Consider the following 22,519-nt stretch of genomic DNA (forward strand, 5'->3'; position numbering starts at 1 on the left):
AGAAAAAAATCAAATAAAGTATAGTTGTTTCATTTGCCAACACTTGTTGATTTTGAAATAAGGGGGAGGGAAAACAAAGTATGTTCATTTATTGAGATTGATGTGATGTAAAATAAGTAATGACTGTAATGTTGCTTACACAATACAATAGGATGATGCGGTGGTGGTCATCTTCGTCATCTTCAGTCTGAAGACATCAAACTTTGCCTTTCTCTAAAATCCCCCTCTCCACCTCTGCCTCTCCCAATTTGGCCATTTATTAATGCCTCAGCGTGTGTCCTATTAGCTGATTCCTTCTTTTAACCAAGTTACGGCACAATTTTTTCTCCCTCACTTCGGTGCACTACCTTTTATTGGATATCTGCTCCACCTGTATAATCATCAGCATTCTTCTGTAGCATCACTTTTGAAAGCTTGTAGTTTTTTTGAAAGCTTGTAGTTTCTTCTTGTCTGTACTGTTTATTGTTCACATTTCACTTCCACACAAGGATACACTGCAGACGAATACTTCCAGGAAATATTCTCTTACACTTAATTTTATATCTAGTGTTAAAATATTTCTCTTTTCGGGAACACTTCTCTTGCTATAGCCAGTTTTCATTTTATATCCTCTCTCCTTAGATCATTGTCGGTTATTTTGTTGCCAAAATAGCAAAACTCATGTACTACTTTGTCTCATTTTCTAATGTAATTCTGTCAGTTTCAGGTGATTTAATTCAACTACGCATCCTTATCCTTGTATTGTTGTTGATGTTCATCTTACAACCTTTTATCAAGATGGTCCATTTCCTTCTCAACTGCTGTCTCTGTTTCATGCCCTTTGACTCATATTGCTGCAGTTGTACTTCTGTACAAGTTGTTGATAACCTCTTGCTCCTTTTCTTTTGTCCAACCTACACTCTAAATTCCAATTAGAGCATTTGTCAGAATTGTCTTTTTTATGCTGTAAATGTTAGTTTACCTTTCTTCAGTCTGTCTTCTAAGATGAATCGTAGGTTCACTATTGCTTCATATGTTTCTACATTTCTCCAGAACCCAAACTGATCTTCCCCCAAGGTCAGCTCCTAACAGTCTCTCCTGTCTGCTGTAAATAATTCGTGGTAGTCTTTTGGAACCATGATTTATTAAACAGATAGTACAACATTTTTCCCCACTGTTAGCAGCTGTCTTCTATGGACTTGGTTTTAGTGCCGCCTCCTTGAATCCAGGGGTTATTTTGCCTGCCTCCTAAATCGTGTGTACCAAGTGGAATAGTCTTGTAATGGTTGACTCACTCAAGGATCTCAATAACTCTGTTGTAATATCTTCTACTGCAGGTCCCTTGTTGCAGTTCAGGTTTTTTGGTGCTCTGTCAAATTCTTCTCGCAGTGCCCCATATTGTCTTAATCCCCTCTTTCTTCTCACTTCATAGTAGTGACTTTTGAATTTCTTTTATAGCTAACCTATACATTCCTTCCATCTTTTAGCCGTATCTTCTTTGCTTAATATGGTTTTGCCTCTGAGCTCTTGACAATCATACAGGAGCTTCTCTTTTCTTCAAATCTTTCTGTAATTTTCCTATAGTTGGCATCTACCTTACTCAGTAATGCATGTGTCTACAGCTTTGTATTTCTCCTGTAGCCATTCCTATTTTGCCATACAGCACTTTCCATTGTTCTCATTTTTTAGATGTCTGTATTATTCCCTTTTGCGTGCATTTCTGTTTTTCTCCTTCCATCAGTTAAATATCTCGTGTGTGATGAGAGTACCACTACTGGAATGTGTCATTTTGGCTGTTTGAATGTCTGCTGCCTTCACTATCATATCATCCTAAGTTACCCATTGATCTTCTGTCACATTCCTTTCACCTGCTTCAGTCTCTCTCTGCCTGACATTCTGTTTTGAACTCCCAGCACTCTCTGGTTGTTCCATCATATTCAGGCCCCTTCTTTCCTACTTTTCTGCAATTTTTCAGTTTCATTCCAGAGATTGTGATAAAAAAAATTTTGGTCATTCGGTAAATTTCTGAGGAGGAAAGAAATTTGTGGTATAAGGTGACTAAAAGAACAGACGCATTGATATGTCACATTCTGAGGCATCAAGAAATCTTCAGTTTAGTGCTGGAGGGAAGTGTAGGGGGTAAAATTGCAGCGAGAAACCAAGAGACGAGTATGGTAAGAAAGTTTTAAAGGATGTCGGTCTACTACATCTGCTCGTGAAAAAGTGTTGCAATTCAAAATCTCATTTCAAAATTTCCTCCTTCGAATTTTATAATTTTTCTTAAACTTTCTGTTGTCGCCATGTCTCTTCCACATATACGGCCTCTTTTTATAATTATTAAACCAAGCATTAGGAATGATTAAATTATGTTCTGTGCAAAATTCTAGTAGGCAGCTTCCTCTTTTATTTCTTCACACAGTGTATACTCTCCTACTATTTTTCCACCTCTTCCTTTTCCTGCTATTGAATCCCAGTCTGTTGTCGCAATGGAATTCTTGTCTCCCTTAACTATCTGAATAACTTCTTTTGTATCATTGTATATACTTTGAACCTCTTCATCATCTGCTGAGCGAAGACGTATATGTTGTTGTTGTCTTCTTCATCGCAGAGACTGGTGTGATGCAGCTGTCTACGCTATTCTATCCTTTGCAAACTTCTTCATCTCCAAATAACTACTGCTACCCACATCCTTAAGAATTTGCTTTCTGTACTTCTCTCTCTCTCTCTCTCTCTCTCTCTCTCTCTCTCTCTCTCTCTGCAATTTTTACTCCAGTACTCCAGCATTGAATTGAAGATTTCTTGATGTCTCAGACACTGTACTGTCAACCAATGTATTCTTTTAGTCATCTTGTACCACAAACGCCTTTCCCCAGTTTTATTCACTACCTCCTCATTAGTTATGCGACTTATCTAATTGTCAATATCCTTCTGTAGCATCACGTAACATCACATTTCAAAAGCTTCTGTTCTCATCTAGTCTAAACTACTTATTGTCCACATTTCACTCCTGTGCAAGGCTACATTCCAGACAGGTGTATTCAGGAAAGATTTTCTAACACCTAAATTTATATTCAGTCTTAACAAATGTCTCTTCTACAGAAATGTTTTTGCTGTCATCGCCAGTCTACATTTCATATCCTCTCTACTTTGGCTATCATCGTTTATTTTACTGCAAAACGCATCTACTACTTTTAGTGTGTCATTTCCTAATCTTATTACCACAGCATTGCCTTATTTAATTTGACTATGTTCACCTACCCTTGTTTTGCTTTAGTTAATGTTCATCTTATATCCCTCTTTCTGTACAACTGCTCTTTCAAGTCCTGTGCTGCTGTCTCTTACAGAATTACAAACATCAGCAAACCTCAAAGTCATTATTTCTTCTTCATGAATTTTGATTCTTTCTTTATTGCTTGCTCATTATACAAATTGAATAACGCCAGGGATATATGCTCCCTTCTCAACCACTGCATTCCTTTCATGCCTTTCGAGCCTTATAAGTATCATCTGGTTTCTGTACAAGTTGTAAATAGCCTTTCACTTCCTGTGTTTTACCCCTGCTGCCTTCAGAATTTGAAAGAGTGTATTTGAGACAACATTGTCAAAACCTTTCTCTATGTCTACAAAAGATATGAACATAGGTAAGCCTTTCTCTAACCTATTTTCTAAGATGAGTCTTAGAGTCAGTATGTTTCATGGGTTCTAACATTTCTCCAGGACCCAAACTGGTCTTTCCTGAGGTTACCTTCTACCAGCTTTTTCACTCTTCTGTAACTAATTTCTGTCAATATTTTGCAGACATGATCTATGAAACTGATAGTTCAGTAATGTTCATATGCGTCAGCACCTACTTTCTCTGAAATCGGAGTTACTACATTCTTTATGGAGTTCAAGAATGATTTCTCATCCCATACATTGCACACACAAGGCAGAATAGTTTTGTCATGGTCGGCTCTCCCAAGGGTATCAGCAGTTCTGAGGGAGTGTTGCCTACTCCAGATGCCTTGTTTTGGCTTAGGTCTTTCAGTGCCCTGTCAAATTCTTCTCGCAGTATATCTCACACCTCATATTGATCTACTTAGTTGTTCCTTTCTGCAGTAATGCAAAAAAGAAAAATCACAACACCAAGGAGTAGTTTTGGCGACATAAATGAAATCTGGTATGCATGTTTCTACATCTGAAAGGTGATGATTATTCAAAATTCACGACAATCGCATAAGAATGGCACTAGTAGCACCACTATGAGGATGCAAATCAGGTTTGCTTTAAATACACACTGTAATGGTCATGAGCATTAGTTATCTTTGCAATTATACAATAACGCATTTAAGACCACAAAGATGCCATTATCAACACCACACTGTATTTGAACTAGGTCACATATTAGGGCTACGAGAAGCTACATGCTCCTTCTGTGATATTGTAGAAAGACTTGGTAGGATAGTAGTCATAGCACATGAGTGCTGAGAGTGGTGATCACAAGAATGTATGATCACAAGAAGACTGGTCTCCAGACGACCACTTGGCGCTACCAAGAGGTAGTTGTTCAACGTAAGCTCTGGCACATCATATTGCATCTTCAGCAATCTGAGTCGAATCAGTTACTTCAAGGACAGCTCCGAGCCAGACACACTGTGGCGTGCATTCCATTAACCCCAAACCACTGTCATTTGCAACTTCAGTGGTGTCAGGTGAGAGTTCATTGGTGGACAGGGTGGAGAGCTGTTGTTTTTTCTGATGAAAGCTAGTTTTTCCTTGGTGCCCATGTGATGCCCATGTGTTCATTAGGAGGAGGCCAGTTGAGAGCTTACAACCAACCTGTCTGAATGCTAGACACACTGGACCTGCATCTGGGGCTGTCTGGGCTACAATTTTATAGGACAGCAGCAACACTCATTGTTATCCCAAGCAACCTGACTGCAAATTTGTTAGTCAGTCTGGTGATTCAACCTGTTGTGCTGCCAATCATGAACAGCATTTTAGGGGGGTTTTCCAACAGTATAACACTTTCCCACATACCCAATAAGCTATACAGACTGTCAAATGTTACTTTGGTCTGCTCGCTCACCAGATCTGTCTCCAACCGAACACATATGGGACATCATCCGACAAAAACTCCAGTGTCATCCTCATCTAGCATTAACCGTCCCTGTATAGACCGACCAAGTGCAAGAGGAACGGAACTCCATCCCACAAACTGACATCCAACACCTATACAACACAATGCGTGTATGTTTGCATGCTTGCATTCAACATTCTGGTGGTAACACCAGTTATTAATACACCAGTATTTCACAGTTGGATCGGCCTATCTCGCATTTGCGTTAACCTGTGATCTTGCAGTGTTACTCACTTAAATATGTTACCTATACAAATTTAACAGTGGAAAATCCAGGATGGAATAATGACAGTATTATTAAAAGGATAGATTGCTAGATTGCTACTCACTATATAGTGGAGATGTTGAGTTTCAGACAATAAAAAGACTGCTGAATTAGAAAACACACACACACACACACACACACACACACACACACACACACACACACACACACACACAAATTGACACAAACACAACTCGCACACACATGACCACTGTCTCTGGCTGCCGAGACAGACTGCGAACAACAGCGCACGATGAGAGAAGCAGTCCAGGTGATGGGGTGAGGAGGAGGCTGGGGCGAGGAGTGAGAGATGTAGCAGATTACGGGTGGGGGGGGGGGGGGGGACGGTGAAGTGCACATCATAAATTCTTTCAGTGTCATCATCATCTGCAGAGCTAGTTGGCATGTAAAGTTATACTACTGTGGTGCGTGTTGGTTTTGTACCTATCTTGGCTTTGTACCTATCTTGGCTTTGTACCTATCTTGGCTTTGTACCTATCTTGGCTTTGATAATACTGATTATAGCAACTTAAACCTGAACAGGAGTCATGTCCATCCTACCACCGAAGTTCATTTATCCTCACTGTATCTCAATTCAACCTATTCATGTGCCTTTTCTTAATTTTCTAGCTTTGCCAAGCATGGTTAGGTGCACATTGGCAAAACTGTCCCCCCACCACTTTAATTTATGTTACAAATTTATTTTAATTAAGTATAACATTCCATATTCTGACCCTTGGAACTCCAGTTCTGTTTTTTCTGGTAACTACATCCTTCCGAGTAGTCCTTGGTTGAAGATCCCAATGAGGGACTATTTTGCTTCTAGAATGTTGTACAGGGCTATTACAAATGATTGAAGCGATTTCATAAATTCACTGTAGCTCCATTCATTGACATATGGTCACGACACACTACAGATACGTAGAAAAGCTCATAAAGTTTTGTTCGGCTGAAGCCGCACTACAGGTTTCTGCCGCCAGAGCGCTCGAGAGCGCAGTGAGACAAAATGGCGACAGGAGCCGAGAAAGCGTATGTCATGCTTGAAATGCACTCACATCAGTCAGTCATAACAGTGCAACGACACTTCAGGACAAAGTTCAACAAAGATCCACCAACTGCTAACTCCATTCGGCAATGGTATGTGCAGTTTAAAGCTTCTGGATGCCTCTGTAAGGGGAAATCAACAGGTAGGCCTGCAGTGAGCGAAGAAACGGTTGAACGCGTGCGGGCAAGTTTCACGCGTAGCCCGCGGAAGTCAACGAATAAAGCAAGCAGGGAGCTAAACGTACCACAGCCGACGGTTTGGAAAATCTTACGGCAAAGGCTAAAGCAGAAGCCTTACTGTTTACAATTGCTACAAGCCCTGACACCCGATGACAAAGTCAAACGCTTTGAATTTTCGGCACGGTTGCAACAGCTCATGGTAGAGGATGCGTTCAGTGCGAAACTTGTTTTCAGTGATGAAGCAACATTTTTTCTTAATGGTGAAGTGAACAGACACAATGTGTGAATCTGGGCGGTAGAGAATCGTCACGCATTCGTGCAGCAAATTCGCAATTCACCAAAAGTTAACGTGTTTTGTGCAATCTCACGGTTTAAAGTTTACGGCCCCTTTTTCTTGTGCGAAAAAAACGTTACAGGACACGTGTATCTGGACATGCTGGAAAATTGGCTCATGCCACAACTGGAGACTGACAGCGCCGACTTCATCTTTCAACAGGATGGTGCTCCATCGCACTTCCATCATGATGTTCGGCATTACTTAAACAGGAGATTGGAAAACCGATGGATTGGTCGTGGTGGAGATCATGATCAGCAATTCATGTCATGGCCTCCACGCTCTCCCGACTTAACCCCATGCGATTTCTTTCTGTGGGGTTATGTGAAAGATTCAGTGTTTAAACCTCCTCTACCAAGAAATGTGCCAGAACTGCGAGCTCGCAACAACGATGCTTTCGAACTCATTGATGGGGACATGCTGTGCCGAGTGTGGGAGGAACTTGATTATCGGCTTGATGTCTGCCGAATCACTAAAGGGGCACATATTGAACATTTGTGAATGCCTAAAAAAACTTTTTGAGTTTTTGTATTTGTGTGCAAAGCATTGTGAAAATATCTCAAATAATAAAGTTATTGTAGAGCTGTGAAATCGCTTCAATCATTTGTAATAACCCTGTACTATAGGAGATGCCATCATTATTAAACTATACAGTTGGGGTGCATGTCCTTGGGAAAAATATGGCTGTGGTGTACCTTTGATTTCAACCATTAGTAGTATCAACATGGCAACATGATATTAGATAATGTTTAAAAGGTCAGATCAGCCTTCATGCAGGGCATTGAGGCCACTGCTCTTCTTCAGGAACCAAATGTCAGTCTGCCCTGTTCACAGATACCCTCCTGTGTATCATATGTAAAGTACGGTTGTCTGTATTGTTGAGCCAAGCAGTACACCACCACCATCACCTCCACCACCGCCTGTGGTTTGTGTGTGTGTGTGTGTGTGTGTGTGTGTGTGGGGGGGGGGGGGGGGATTACACATGTATTTTACACCAATATTGGCTTTGTTGTCGTTTGCCCAGATATGTTTTGCTCATCTTCTGATAAAAGTTTGTGCAGGTCTTGGATTAACAGCTGCAGCGAACACAGATTTATGAAATTCTGCAGCCCAATGTAAATACTCGGTTGATGTGTTGCATCTGCTGTCATAAGTATTCTGTGGATAAGATCTTCTGTTATAGGAGCTATCCCTTACTTTGTAAATGTGGCCATTGTTGCTGTTATTTTTTGGAAGCATAATCCAGCTAAAATAAGCACTAGAGAATGGCACATGTGCTGTATTTCATCAAAAGTCTAAAAATTATTAATGTTGTTGTGAGATTTTATACAAATCTCCTTCCATTGTAGAATGGGATATTATTGTAACATGTGTGGCATTTTAATAGTAGTTGTGTTACAAAATACTGTTAATAATTCAACTGGATAGATAAAAAATCTACTCACCAAGTGGCAACAGAACACACACTTAAGACGGTTGTAATTGGCAAGCTTTTGAAGCCAGTGCCACCTCCTTCAGGCAGAAGGCTTCAATGGGAAGGGAGAGGGGTGAAGGAAAACGAATGGAGAGGTCTAGGAAAAAGGGTAGATTTTGGGAGAGTCACCCAGGACTACAGTTCAGGTGCGACTTACTGCAACAGGAAGAGAGGGAAAGACAATTAATGATGTTTTTGTCTGCCGCATTACCAGTAAATGTGAACTATTGTGTAAGAAATTGGGTCACTGTGCCATGATTCATTGTGATTCTGAATGTTAATTGATGTTTACATTTAATGATTAATTGAAACTTATTATGTTGCAGTCTCTAATATGTTGGATCCTCCTGAGAAGCCCAGTAAACAAAAGGCATTGGAGGATCTCGATGTCCTGGGGGAAACACTTCTTAAACAGAGTTTGCCTGCTACATCCAAAATTGGTTCACAATTTTCCAAGTAAGTCACCAGCATTAAAAATAGATTATAAAAAGAGAATTAGAATTTAATAAAATATTTCACATAATGACATTAATTTTCTCAAACTTGTAATAAGTTGACTCCCCTTGTTAGCTTACTGCAATTTGAGCAATAGGATACTGTTTGGAATAGAGGAAATAATTTTTCTGCAGATAAGAAAATAATTTCATGTCTGGTCCTTAGAGTCTTTTCTGATGCATCTGTAACCAGAATCCACACACTCTTTGCAATACTCAGAAACATTTTTTAGTGTGCCCAGATTAATCCTCTACATAGCTAAATTAAATCATTTTAAATAATGGTCACCAGCCTTACCTTAATCCGCGATGCAGGATTAAAATTGTCTCTACTCCTGTACCAGTAATAAATCCCCTATACCAGTCTTTTTACTTTGAGATAGATTCTTAGAATGAACTGGAAAATGTGCACTACTAACAGTTTATACACTGCCTCCAGCTGACTATTAGAAACTTTTGCTGTTAATATAAAAAAATGTGAAAACAGAAATACAATTCAGAATCAACTAGTCCAGAGATACAAAAGCATTTCACTTCAAATTTCTGTGGAAATAAGTGGAATTTGTTATTTCAAGCAGACTTTGTGTAATCCACCCTATTCAGTAAACACCACTTCAGCTCAGCACTCTGAGGCCCTTTTTTTCCGACTAAGTACATGCTCACTAAAATGCAACACTCACCAAGAAAATCTGCAGATTAAGCAAACTTCCAAGCATGTACACATGTGGGAAAGCAATTGTGAACTCTTCCACAATTTTCTGTGCTGGTGTAATGATAACTTTCTGAATCATGAAGGATCAGTCATACTATACCTTCGTATATGCAGCATTCTTAAAACATATCATCGCAAGGCCCATGACTCACCACCACCTTTCTGCTGGGCTGCTTACCAATGCCTCGATTTAGTGAGCTCCAAGTTGCTCTGTGAAATTCTTTCAGAATTTAACCCTTTCAGCCAGTCAACCTTGAGATATGAATGCAAGCATTTCATTTGTCAATTCTTACACCTGCTTATAAAATTCTTGTGGAAGGTGCTGCTTATTATCAGAAGTCTAGCTCTTTAGGTCAGCTTTGTAGACATTGACCATAACCCTGTGTGAAGGATTATTCCTTTTTTTCCTCTCATCTCCACCTTCGTTTCCTTTCCTACCCCCATCCCCCCCTTCCCCCTCCCCTGTATATGCTCTACACTTTGTACCCCTTTTGTCGTCTTGCACATCTGCTGATTCGTCTGTCAGAAGACCTGCCTCACACCACCCTCCTACACCCTCCTTGTATCGTGCATCCTTTCCTACCCCTTGCCACTTCCATCTACCCTGGCAACTGCAGTCAGTCTTGCAGTGGCCACAGCTGTGAGCATTTGGGTGTCCGTGTAATTGTGTGTGAGAATGCGAATATGTGTACTTTGGCTAGAGAAAGGACAAAAGCTAGTGTAATTACTGTTTTCTGTTGAATATTTCTGTGTACCATACATAAGTGAGCTGTTGTCGAACCTTTATTTTATTTCTTAGTTCATCCAGAAATTTGTTGTTTTTATTAAATAGTTCATATCACAATATTTTTACAAATAAACTAGCGGTTACCCACAGCTGTGCATGCACATCAGTAGTTTTCTTTTGGGATGATTGATGTTCAGTAAGTAAGCTGTTGTATGTGTAGTAATGTAATGATGTCAGCTGCCCTCAAGTGTCTGCCTGTTCTGGTAAGTGTAACTATTGATGTGTGCTGCCAGCCCCCCTCCCCCTGCCACTCCACTTCTCTAATGCAAGACATGGTGGCATGTGCAGAGTCTCTGTCAAGCAGTGTGCGTGGAGGGGAATGGGCAGGAGTGCACGTCTATGCATCGTGCTACTGAAGTAACTATACATTGTACAGCTGGACATTATATGACAAATTTAATAATATTTTAAGACACTTTATGTGAGAAATGTTTTCCATGCCTTAGTTCACAGTCTGTCTGACTATTTTTTTTTTTTTTTCTAAAGTAGCCTATGTTCTACCTCAGAGTTCAAGCTATCTCTTTACCTAACATCATCGAAATCTGTTCAGCAGTGAAAACGTGACAGAGAGTTACTTTCACAGTTAATGTTATTAGTCTGGAAGTATGGACGAAACATTTTGAGAATTGTGGCATCATGGTATTCATTTGGTTGAATCATATTATGTAGAACACACAAATCAACAAAAGCATTTGCAAAAATATGATACAGTTCAAACATAAAGAGTAAACAGTTTTTTCAAAGAGTAAATATGTTTCCCAATGTTGCATAAAACTAAATTACCTTTTTATTTATTTATTTATTTATTTATTTTTTTTTAAAAGAGTGGGTAAAATGTACCAGACATTCGCATGGTTGGATTTCTGGTGTAAAGGTTATTTGGAGGGGATCATGGAAGAGTGAGGGGAAAGTGATTTTGTGACATTATTTTGATGCTCAATCGTTGGGATGGTATTCTACTGTTTTATCTTTTAACGTAAATAGTGAGATGTTTGTCATGGACACTTGGAAATTCAAAAGGGATTTCTTTTTAGCTTTTTTTTTTTTATATGATAATTTTCTTCCTAAATTATAATGTGTCTCCTATTGTTAATTCTGATTATTTTCATGTCTTTGTCTCTGGAGGGTGGCTTGTGATTTTGTTCTCTGAGATGGTCTACAAAAAATTGATTTGTCCCATACTTTCAAATTCTTATCCTTTTTTTTTTTTTCGTGATGGCGATACAGCCATCTTTCAATGTTTTGGAATTTCACGTAGTAATGTTACATTTATCTGAGAATTTCATAAGTAATGTATTATTTTGGTGAAGAAGTGTTGCTATATGGTAACGGTTGAGGAGATTTTATGATCTGTTGTATGAAATCAGTCTGTGGGTTTGCAGATCACATTCACAGTAAGGATTATCTTGAATGTGTATTCAATGAAAATGGCTTGGTGATTATCCATGATTAAATCTTAGGCAAGGTATGGAGCATATAAACTTTTTATTCGCCTTAATTGTGTGGAATCAGGGTTTCAGGGGAATGTTTGGCTGTTTCCTTTAATGTGTGTGAACAGTTGATATTTGTCTTCCTATTGGCGCCTTGTTCTTCTGTATAATACAGTCTTTGGGTCTGATAGCAATAATGTGATGTTTTTAAAAGTGCTTTTGTATCTGATAGCAAACATTTTGCCTGTTTGTCCCATGTATCTGCTGTCACATGCATAACATTGTAATCTGAATGTTCGCTGTTCAAAAGATTTAGGGGAACATGACTTCGGGCATCTGCCACACTCCGTTGAGCAATAATTCTGGACTGAGTATATTATCAAATTATACTTGTATATTTCACAAATTAGGTACACCACAAAACATCATTACATCCTTGTTCATTATGCAAAAAGAACTGAAATGCCTGACAGGTGTCTTAAACAAAGTTGAAACAATCACTCACCCTGTCATCCTGGGCACTTTTCATTGGACTTCAAGAGCTTCAGAAATGTGTATGGCCTCCATGACCATTTATCTACCTGACAGACAGCTAAGTGGCTCACTCCTTATAAGTCTACAGAGGTCACCCTACGTTATCCATTTCCATTCTTCAATGAGAGCCCTTGAGAATTCTTGGAGAGTCTGTGATGGAATAGGGCAAGCATGAACATGTCTGTCAAACATGTCCCACATATGCTCAGAGGGGTTTAGGTCAGGAGTCACTACTCGCCATTTCATTACTTCAGTGTTCAGATGGTGCAAGGCATATTCGTGTCTTCCACCATATGGGCCCTGGCATTACCATGAATGAAAAGGACTTCATGATCACCACCTTATGCAGCAGCCAACACATGGTCCAGCAGGATCCGTTTGGTGTACTATCACAGAATCTTGGCCAAATCTGATAGCTTCCTGGACAACATTTGGCATGTACTACTGACAGTGGCATCTCCACACGACTTGGCCATCACATTGTGCCAGAGGAAGTCTGGACTTGTTTGTGACTAACATGTTTTGCCAGTGATGCAGTTGCCAGCTGACATGGGAATGGCAGGACTGGAGGCAGGCTGTGAAATGTCATGTCAAGCGGGGTACTCAAACAGAATGTCTGAATTGTAAGGTCTTTTCTTGTAATCTGTTCCTTACAGTTTGATTGGACTCAGCAGCAGTTGTCTTGCTGTCTTCTGGTAGTAGCCATACGCCACTGCAATGCAGAGATGGCCAGATATCACTTTCACTCAGCATTGTAATTCATCAGCTACCATGTCCAACTCGCCATATGTACTGACCTCTCTGCCTGTAGCATGTCCACGACCTATGGATGACAAGATGGAGAGACATTGACACCTACAGCAACATGGCGGAATTTTGTTCGTTTTGGATCAAACATACTGCCCTTGCATCTTGCATTGTATTAAAATGTCACATTGCATGTGATTGGTTGAATACAAGATTTACAAATGACAACTATCATCTGTGTAACTCACTAGAAAACACTGGAACACTGTGTTTCTCACTTCCTTCTTAGGATTCACCTGATGTTGTAATGCATAACATGCCCAATAGGTGGTGAATGACATTAGTTGTTGCATATGTTGAAAGTGAAGATCTGAAACTCTTGTCGCGCGGGATTAGCCGAGCGGTCTAAGGCGCTGCAGTCGTGGACTGTGCGGCTGGTCCTGGCGGAGGTTCGAGTCCTCCCTCAGCATGGGTGTGTGTGTTTGTCCTTAGGACAATTTAGGTTAAGTAGTGTGTAAGCTTAAGGACTGATGACCTTAGCAGTTAAGTCCCATAAGATTTCACACACACTTGAAACTCTCCAATAAGACCACAGGTACTGCGTTAACTTACTGGATGTTGATACAAGTGTTCCCGTAATTCTTTTGAACAGTGTGTTCTTGGAGAGAATTGTCTGTTATTCATGTTATGTGTATGCCTTGTCTTTTGAAAATGGTGGTGATTTTATGTGTGAATGTGTGTTTGTATGTCACTGTGTATCATCTTGAGACATCTTTTATATTTTCCAGATTATTCTCTGTCAATGTTACGGAAGTGTGTGTGTGTGTGTGTGTGTGTGTGTGTGTGTGTGTGTGTGTGTGTGTGTTGTTTATGGCTCTTCGTTTAATGTTTAATTATGTTGTTTAACTGTGGATTATGTTGCTTTTGCATTCATTGTTTGTGACTGTTTATGATGTCTAATTCTTTTCAGTAGCTTTTCTTATTGAATAGCACTATCTTGAGTCTGCGAAGCATGTGTAGAAGTGCTGCTTGTAATTGTGAATTTGGGAGTATTGAGGTTTGTTGGGTGATTGTGTCAGATGCTGTGGATTTGTGGTAAATTTTGAATAGGTGCTTGTTATTTTGTATTTTTTTAATTGTTATATCTAAAATGTTAATTTGATTAATATGTTCATTACCAGTTTTGAATTTTATTTTTTTATGCCCCTTGTTTATGCTGGCATGTACAGGGTGTGTCAAAAAAATGTATACACACTTTGAAGCGTCATAGAAAATTAATTTATTTCCCGTTCTACAATGTTAAATTTCTGGAAATGGAAAGCTTAAAGTCCAATTGGAAAAATAAATGTACTTTGCAGATGTGATTAATGTTCAAACTGGTGGCCTTCAGCATCAATACATTTCTGAGTACGAGTCACCACTGATTCTGTACATTGTACCAAAGTGTCCAATGAGATTTCTGCCCACAGTGCCTAAATCTCATTCCAAAGTGTGTCCAGGTTATGTGGTTTACGTTTGTACACCTCATTTTTTACTGTGCCCCATAAAAAGAAATCCAGTGGTGTGAGGCCTGGAGAGCGTGCAGGAATTGATCCCCTGCATTCTATCCACTGGCCTGGCACATTGTGATCCAGTTATGCTCGTATGTCCCTATGATATGATCTTGTTGGAAATAAATTCTCATCATTACTGTATAATGCACGAATGGCAGGGAATATGGAGTCAGCAAGCATTGTTAGGTACGTTTCTCCAGTAACAGTACCTTCAAAGCGGAAAGGCCCAATGAGTCCCCTTGCAGACAAACCACACCACACATTTACACCAGGAAAATTCACAGCCTTTTCAACTGTAATGTGAGGATTACCAATTGTGCCTATTGGCAGTTCCATTGAGTTTGAATTGGGCTTCATCCGACCAAATTATGCTACACATAAATCCCGGTTCACATCTCACCATCTTCTGAACCCATTCACAAAATTCTAACCTTCGATCTGGATCATCGTCACTTAGCTATTGCACCAGCCTTGGAATGTACACACGAAACTTGCCTTTCTCCAGAATGTGTAGCACACTACTAGCACTTACATTACTCTCACGTGCCGCTTGCCTTGAAGATTTTTGAGGCAAACGCTGTAACAGTTCCAAGATCGCAGTTGTGGAATCATCACTTGTAGCTGTACGAGGTCGCCCCAATCGACCTTTATGCACACCACACACTGTTCCACGAATTTCGAATTTGTCTCGTAGACGTATAATTGTTAACCTTGAAGGTGGTTCTGCACCATACTCACTTCTCCACTGTCTTCGAACCGCAGCTACATTCTCAAACTTCCAGTACCACTTAATTATCTGTTTCCGCACTTCAAAGCTCAAACACACGTCCACCATGTTGCAGTTACTTCCTTGCCACTGCTGCCACCTGTTGAAGAAACACAACATTACTATCTCACAGATATTTAACCTTGTAGAACGGGAAATAAATTGCCTATGACAGTTCAAAGTGTGTATACATTTTTTTGATGCACCCTGTACTTTATCAATTTCTGTTGTATACAAGAAGATTGATTACGAACAGGATCCCCAGTTTCATGAGTCTTAGCTATTATTTTTATAAAGCACATTGAATAGATTATTGTCAAAAAACAGTTGCAAAAGAACGCAACGTATTATACTGGTTCAGATAAATGGATGACATCCTCTGCATAATAAATGAACCATAAAAAATTGTATCATTACATATTAAATCCATTGAAGCTGTCTTAATGTAATAGGCAAAACATGTCTGGAATTATAAAATAAATTACAGCAAGACAAAGGCATATAACTATGCAAACAAACTTGTTATGTCTAAATTCCATATTTTGTGAGATGAAGGGGTTCAAGTCCAGTTTCCACAAATTTGACTTGATACCATATACATAATATCCACATACAGTTTCAGGTGTGAAAGAAGGCTGTCAGTGCTGTTCGAGCCCATGGTCTGTTGAGGCACTGTTACCCGTTATTCTCATGATATATGCTTGAGTGGTCCACTTATAGGAAATAAAATAAAATATTCTTATCGGAGGTGTAGATACTCCACCGTTGGTGTGGATACTCCACTGTTATGTGCGAAAATAAAGCTATATGTGTGAGTACTATTCATCAGCTTGTGAATGAGGATTGGAATGTACATCACCGCCTAAGTATGTCAGCTATTCAGTAAATTGCACTCTGTGGAGTAAACAACGCTCTGTGTAGTCTAAGGATCGAAAATCCAGTAGCTAGAAATCTCAAGAGAAATTCGGTATGGGAAAGCAAAAAAGCTTTTAAGGCATTGTAAGCACCTAGATTTTTCAAGTTTGTTAAGAAGCTAAGGCTAATGCATTAACCATGGCACAAGCCAATAAGACATGTACCTGCAAATGCACATGACAGGAAAAAATCCTCCAGTACCCAGAACTGCTCCCAGATAATCGTGAACATTACTGTCCATTAGTGTGCTACCATTACAACAACCAACAGAAAGGGGGGGGGGGGGGGGGGGGGAATGCAAGATGAAGAAATTCGTGACTACAGGGAAGAAAAGGAGGGCTGCACAGTCAGTGGACCCTCACCCACAATGCTAACAGACTTTCAGAAAATTGGCCCAAAGGTGTCGTACTGTGTGGCGCAAATTTTGTTCGAAGAGATTGATGCCGACTGTCCACCTCAAAATATGAATTTTGAAGTTTGCTACAGGGAGCTATCTACCCCAGAAACCACATGGTCAGTCTTCACTATTCTTGTTGAGGTGAGACTTTTGGTGCTGGTGAAGCCCTTGGGTCTTTGTCTTCGAGACTCATTTCAGAAACACTGACTGAGCGAGGTGGTGTGGCACAGTGATGAGACAAAGTACTTGTATTTAGCAGGATGCTGGTTCAAACTCCATCCAGTCACCTTGGTTTAGGTGTTCCATGATTTCCCTAAATTGCTTAAGGCGAATGCCGGAATGGTCCCTCGAAATGAAATGGCGGATTTACTTCCCCAATCATGTCTTACTCCATTTCTAATTACCTTGACATTGTCAGGATGTTGAATCCTAATCTTTCTTCCTTTTTCTTCTGTTGTATCTGATTTTAAAGATACTTGAGGAGTAGAGTGCACAGATAAGATTCAAGTGATCATCAGATACAGTGGTGTGTTGGTTTATTCCTTCCATGTCGTTGTTGAGAGAGACCATTCTGAATATGAAACAGCCATTTAAATTTCTTGGTCCATATTTGATTATGAACTGATATGGCTATCACATATACGGGTCTTAATATTACTTGAACATAGATAGCTAGCACATGAGATATTATTGAAAGTATTTTTAAAATGTATCAATTTATCAATTATCTATTGACTGTTTTGTGCAAGTATTTCAAACTAAAAATAACTTTCTAAGCATTTTCATTGTTTAAAGACAACAATACAAGATATGCAGATTTGTCTTGTAAAAAGTGAGGTATTTGAATTCTTCTCCTTTAGTCCGTTGTATTTTTCATTAATTATGCAAAGTCGACAGACAGCACGAATATTTAGTGGCCATTACATGCAACATGCTATTAGATTTTGCCCAGTATTCTAATGCACAAGCACGCTTGTCTGTTACAGGTTTTTCAAAATATTGATGTAGGTCAATTATGAAATCACCGTCTGGTGTAACGCGCTTGCTGATTGGGCAAAAAAAGTAGACCATCTGATTTCAAATGTAGACGTATTAGCACTGCTCATAGATGCTTGTGTTTCAGGTATTATTCTTGGTGTTGCTGCAGTGATAGCAGCATACTCTTTCTGAAATAATTGTGCAGTGTTGTCTGCCTCTTGAAATGTCCTGAAACCAAGTTTCTTAAACCTAGGATGTACTAATGTCACACGCGTGGTTTCAGACTTCCATTGACTGATGTAATCAATTAATCCAAAACCTTTGTTCTTCATTAGTTGTTAAGGTGCTTTCCAAGTCTGACAACTTAGCTGAAACACCTCGTATAAGAGGTATAATTAAGTAAGCAGTGACATATGACTTCCCTGAGATTGTTGTTGTTGCTACTTCAAAAGGTTCAAGAAGACTCATCTCGTGTATAGCTAAGTAATTTTCTGCTGTGAGGGAAGGCCGTGCTTTCCAACTTTCGTTGATTGCTGCCGCAGGCTCACTTCAAACTTCCAAAAGTCTTTTGAGTATGTAGTGTGAGCTGTTCCATTGAGTCGATACCTCTTGTATCAGTTTGTTTTGTTTGCTCCTTTCTGAGCATTGCGCAGTTTCTCACTGGCTAGTTTAGAGTTTAGAGTCACAGTAGCCTTTGCTTTCAATAAAAGTTTGGAAAACCATTCTACTTTGAAACAATCGTGTACTGTTGAGTTGATGCAATAGGCGAAACAGGATGAGTGTTGAATCCTTAAGATTTCAGGTGGTTTTTTTTTTTTTTTTTCCCTCATAACTGCAGCATTGTCTGATTGTCTGTAATGACTGCTACTGTCTTGTTATGAATATTGTATTGTAGTAAGATTTGATTGATGACCAGGAAAAAAAATGTAATGTTAAAATTAAGTGCCAATATGTCCAAGATTTTGCTTAATATTCTCATAAAAAATCAATGTCTTCTTATATGAAAAAATACTTTCATATATAAAAAAATAATTCTCATAAAAATCAGGCCAATATATTACTTGTTGATGATAAGTTCAGCTTCAGCATCTTAAAAGTGCAGGGAAATCAGGAGAAAGAGGAGGAGAGGAAGGTTACCATGATGAATAGGTGTGTGAGAGGGTAAATGTTTACTGGTCTGCCATGCAATGCTGCTACCTTACATGTTAATGCTTGCTGATGAACTGCAGCAGATATGATATAAACTGCACGTGGGAGTAACAACTTTAGAGAAAGTGCATTGAAGGGACAAGGGGTGATTCTCAGTTGACTCTAAATACAAAACAATAGGGCCATTACTCTACTGTAGCGCTACAGCTGCTACATTGCTGAGGTCGGCAGCACTCATGATTTTAATGCAGTCGGCATAAAGTGTATAGCTTGTGGAAGTGTTGGGAGTTTCACCGTTCGCCGAGGGAAGTGTAAGGAGGGGTATAAAGAGAACAGTAGTAATGAAGGGTAAGGAGAAGTACGGGGAGAGACAGCAATGCTGGCACCTTCACCCATCTTACCGATGTGTTCCTATAATATACCCAGGCCACTCGGAGTCTGAAATTGACAGGTCCTGATAGATAGTTTTTTGACGGATTCACTATGTTTGTGATAAAACAGCTACCATTACACAACAGCTGAGAGGTTTCCATTACCATTGGAAAATTCTGATTCAATTAATACAGCCTGTGTTAACATCTTGCTATGGTTAGCCTTTTTTGGTGAAAGATATGCATTAATATTGACGCCATTTTATAAGTACCAGAAGTTTTAGTTTTAGTTCTAGTTCTTTTCCAACTCACTAACACAATGGTAGCATTTTCGTATAAATTGCACACCAAAGCACGTTGTTTATATTCTCGGAAGACAGCAACACAGTAATTGTAATGCCACGACCAGCCGATTTTGCTCTTCTATATTAATTTTGGTTCAGTGTTGGGACTCACATTCATTTCTCTCTTGTTACTCTGTTATTGTACAAACTTGAAATTCATCTCTCAAGTGTAAACTTTGGGCAGTCCGCTATAAATGGTGTGCAGAAGTAACAAGGTTTTGAGAAAGCTCATTATAGAGACATCTGCATTCAAATGCAGTAATGGATAAAAAAATAAATTAAGCCTGTTGTAACACAGTTATTCAATGATTTGAAATGACTCAACGTCTTTAGATTTCTATTGACAAGAGGGGTGGGGGTGGTGGGAGATGAAGCTGCCAAGAAGAACTTCACAAGCTGTACAGACGTGAACTGTACAGGCATGTACTGCTCACGAGAATGGACTGAAACTCAACATGGTATTGAAAAGTTAGGGAAGCAAACATTTTAAAATATATTACTTATATGTGCCACTGTTATGACCTACAATTGTTGTCACTTTTAATATGAGTGAAACTAATTTTTTGTCGATTATAAAGTGCCAAGTCAATATCAGTACGCCTTTGTTTGTGTTGGTATCCATGTCTATTGTAACACTCAACAAATTACATTTTGTAAGGGCTTTTTCTAATTTATTTTTTATCTCTTCATGTAGTTTTGGAATCAGTGAACATTTAAGTGTGGTTTTATCTGGCCTCTCATATCTGCTGTCTATGGCATGAACAAATTTTTTTGAACCTTGATTGTTGGAAGTGCTTTACGGCAGCATATCGATAGCGATCATTTGTGCTTAGAGGGAATCAAGTTCTTTTTTTCCTTTTCAACTGGTGTCGTACAACTGACTTCTTTTAAAATAATGTTTTAAAAAACTACTTCTTTCTTTCTTTGTCCCCCCCCCCCCCCCCCCCACCCCCCCCTCTCGCCCCTTGCACTTGATATAGCTCATAATTTGACCCTCACCTTTCAATTCTACTGCTAATCTATGGTTCTCTAGTTTTTCACCATAATTTCTTTTAAGCGATCTCTTAAATTAGTTGTATTTTCTGGATGTTTATATTCTTTACCGCAGATGGTACACTTCACAAACTATTATCTGCCTCCTCCTTGAAAAAAAATCCACACAGATGATTGATTTTTAAGATTCATTTTCAAAACAATAACAAAAAACTCTTTTTATGCACTTTACACATAAACAGAGTAATCTTGGAAACACAAGATTTCCTCAGCCAACAGAGACTCGGTGGCACGCAAAAAGTACAGATCGTTTCATGTCAGCGCCACTCAGAGTACTTCATGGCGACTGTGCTCTTTGTATCACTGCTGCCAACAATAGCGTTTCAACGGTTGTGGCTTGTGGCATTAAAGTTGTGTGACAAAGAATAATCGCGCTGTTGTGTGGCATTTAAATAACAAAGTGAGTGATGAAGAAGCCATTGTTTGCACTGTGAGGTACCTCCTGCGATATCACGAAGAGCTAGAAACTCAGCATCCTTAATCAGGTTGCAGAATGCTGTAAACTGGTCAGCTAATTCACCAACTTCACTAGTTTCAAACAAGGGATTTCATCATTAACGGGCAAGAACTTAACAAATATCTACAGGATTAGAAATTTTTACAAAAACATTCCTGGGCGTTCACCACCAAGTCTTGGCAAGAAGAGGTTAGTTTTATGTTACATCCTTTGAAACACTCACATTTCACCTTAATTACTAATGAATATGCATTGCAATACTGTGAAAGCAGATAGCCTGTAAATACAGTTGTATATTTTAATGATTATATCCAGCCACCTTACAAATAAAAACCTTGGCACTTGACACGTCGTGCTTTTACTTTATTCAGTTTTGTGGGATGTGGTACGCTCTTGAAGGAACAAGCTCTGCTAATTGAATAGAACACAGGTAACCAACATATGAAAGATATTTGTGCTTCTTCAAAGGCAGAAGTGACACAGGGGCGTTAGGATTGCATTGATGTTTTGTGTTTTCAAATCATCTTATGCATTAACATGCCTGATTGCAACCACTTGTAAGTCTACAGTGAGGACTCAGAAACAGAAGAGGTCAATAGCGAGTGTATTTAATTAATAATGATAATAATCATCTTTATTTTAAAATGCATTATGCAGTACAATCATAAATGCTTACAAATCTTTAAAATGGCTTTTTTTTCCCCCTCTACCTACTGCGTTGTATTACAACAACCTTTTTTACTTTTTTATTCCTTGCTACAACTAAATATCCTCACACGTTTGAAGATGACAACCTGTATAATACACATTCGTGAATTCATGTTATTTATGTGTGTACTTTTTCACAATAAGCATGTGATCGGTACGACATACTCATGACCATGAGTTGTTGTCACTGGAAGACGAACACGAAAACTCCCTCTCTGACGACCTGTTCCCCATAGCAGCCAGTCTATTAACAACATACATTTACACACAGCATAGACTGGCTAAGGCACCACCTTATTTAATGCTGTTTAAATATCTCCATGCAATCTACTTCCCTCTGCACTCCACTCGCCATGGAGGTAATAGGACCTGAGAATTTTTCACGCGCCAGTTAAAGAAGAATTACATTATAAACTATATGACTGTTTATAATTAAACCAGATTACTGATAGTGACGATAGTGCAGACACTATTGATTAATCAATAGTTATTAATGGTTAAGTAACACTAATAGGTCTTTTAAGACACTTACACATCTTGAAGCGTCTTAGCCACAGTTCTTGGGGAAAAGCAGACTACATCTGCTCCAATTTTATAAGGAATTTGTGCAGTCCTGTTTGTATGACATGTTAGGAAAGAGAGCACTCAGTCTGCTAATGAGAGGGCAATCTACTGCTTGAGTGAGAACTTGCCTTCAGTTTTAAGTAATAACATTTAAAGTTGGAAACA

General features: G+C 39.1%; 1 protein-coding gene across 6 annotated transcripts in view; it reads left to right on the plus strand.

The window, feature by feature from the left end:
* The window catches only part of LOC124803227 (ADP-ribosylation factor-binding protein GGA2), a 120,977-nt gene that overhangs the window by 57,111 nt on the left and 41,347 nt on the right, over positions 1 to 22,519 (plus strand). For all 6 annotated transcript variants that reach the window (XM_047264416.1, XM_047264423.1, XM_047264437.1 and 3 more), the window contains exon 7: positions 8,722 to 8,851. In XM_047264416.1, the coding sequence (XP_047120372.1) occupies positions 8,722 to 8,851 (130 nt within the window). The remainder of the gene's footprint in view (positions 1 to 8,721; positions 8,852 to 22,519) is intronic.

Source organism: Schistocerca piceifrons, chromosome 1 (assembly GCF_021461385.2).
Source record: "Schistocerca piceifrons isolate TAMUIC-IGC-003096 chromosome 1, iqSchPice1.1, whole genome shotgun sequence".
NCBI classification, from domain to species: domain Eukaryota; kingdom Metazoa; phylum Arthropoda; class Insecta; order Orthoptera; family Acrididae; genus Schistocerca; species Schistocerca piceifrons.